The 1,261-nt window shown below is 35.9% G+C and overlaps 1 protein-coding gene across 1 annotated transcript; it reads right to left on the bottom strand.

Annotated features, from left to right (window-relative positions):
• Positions 1-311: 311 nt before the first annotated feature.
• Positions 312-1,261, bottom strand: LOC108294471 (zinc finger protein 273; the record flags this gene model as incomplete). Its single annotated transcript, XM_017516366.2, has 1 exon — positions 312-1,261. A coding segment is annotated over one exon (702 nt), but the record flags the coding sequence as incomplete, so codon positions are not given.

Below are 1,261 nucleotides of genomic sequence, written 5' to 3'. Positions count from 1 at the left end.
AGTGCTGGGATTACAGGCTTGAGCCACCGCGCCCGGCCCCCTCTGGTGTTTTCTAAGCTGTAGTTCTTGGAAAAAAATTTTTCCAAAATTAATTACAGTCATAGGGTTTTTCTCAAATAGAAATTTCCTGGTACTGAACAAAGTTTGAACTGTTGCTTTAGGGTGTTTCTCTAGTACACAATGTGCACAATAAGATCTGTGATACATGTAAAGGTACTACAAACCTCTATTTTTAATGTTTCTCTTCAAAATAAATAGTCTGCTTCACTTTACAGGCTTGCATTTTCCGAAAGATCTTTTATCAGTAATTGCATTGATAATGCTTTTATTAAGTACCAACTCTCTGATGTTAAGATGTGAGTAGATATTAATGACTTTTCCACATTCTTTGTATTTATACAATTTTTCTCAAGTATAAATGCTTTCCTGTGCAATATGGTGCGAGAATTAAATATTTGCCACATTCATCACACTTGTAGTTGGCTTCTCCAGTATGAATTATCTTACCTACAATCAAGTGTGACAACTACTTAAAGGCTTTGTCACAGTCTTCACATTTCTAGGATTTCTCAACAGTTTGATTTCTTTTATGTCTAGAAAAGTTTGAGGTGTTGTCAAAAGCACTGTCACGTCTTTTAGGTTTGTAGTGTTTCTCTCCAGTATGAATTTTCTTATGACGAGTAAGGTTTGAGGATCTGTTAAAAGCTTTGCCACATTCTTCACATTTGTAGGGTCTTTCTCCAGTATGAATTCTCTTATGTTTTGTAAGAGTTGAGGACCAGTTAAAAGCTCTGCTACATTCGTCACATTTGTAGGGTTTCTCTCCAGTATGTACTCTCTTATGTTCTGTAAGGGTTGAGAATGCCCTAAAGGCACTGCCACATTCTTCACATTTGTAAGGTTTTGCTCCAGTATGAATTATCTTATGTTTAGTAAGGGTTGACAATACACTAAAGGCTTTGCCACATTCTTCACATTTGTATGGTTTCTCCTTAGTATAAATCCTCTTATGTTTAGTAAGAGTTGTGGACCGTTTAAAGGCTTTACCACATTCTTCACATTTGTATGGTTTCTCTCCAGTATGAACTATCTTATGTCTAGTAAGCGTTGAAGACTGGTTAAAAGCTTTGCCACATTCTTCACATTTGTATGGTTTCTCTCCAGTATGAATTCTTTTATGTTTTGTAAGAGTTGAGGACCAGTTGAAGGCTTTACCACATTCATTGCATTTGTAGGGTTTCTCCCCAGTATGAATAATCTT

The sequence above is a fragment of the Cebus imitator genome, unplaced genomic scaffold (genome assembly GCF_001604975.1).
Source record: "Cebus imitator isolate Cc_AM_T3 unplaced genomic scaffold, Cebus_imitator-1.0 Scaffold581, whole genome shotgun sequence".
NCBI lineage: Eukaryota > Metazoa > Chordata > Mammalia > Primates > Cebidae > Cebus > Cebus imitator.
The sequence above is the reverse complement of the archived record's forward strand: the minus strand, read 5'-3'. Positions and strand labels throughout refer to the sequence as shown.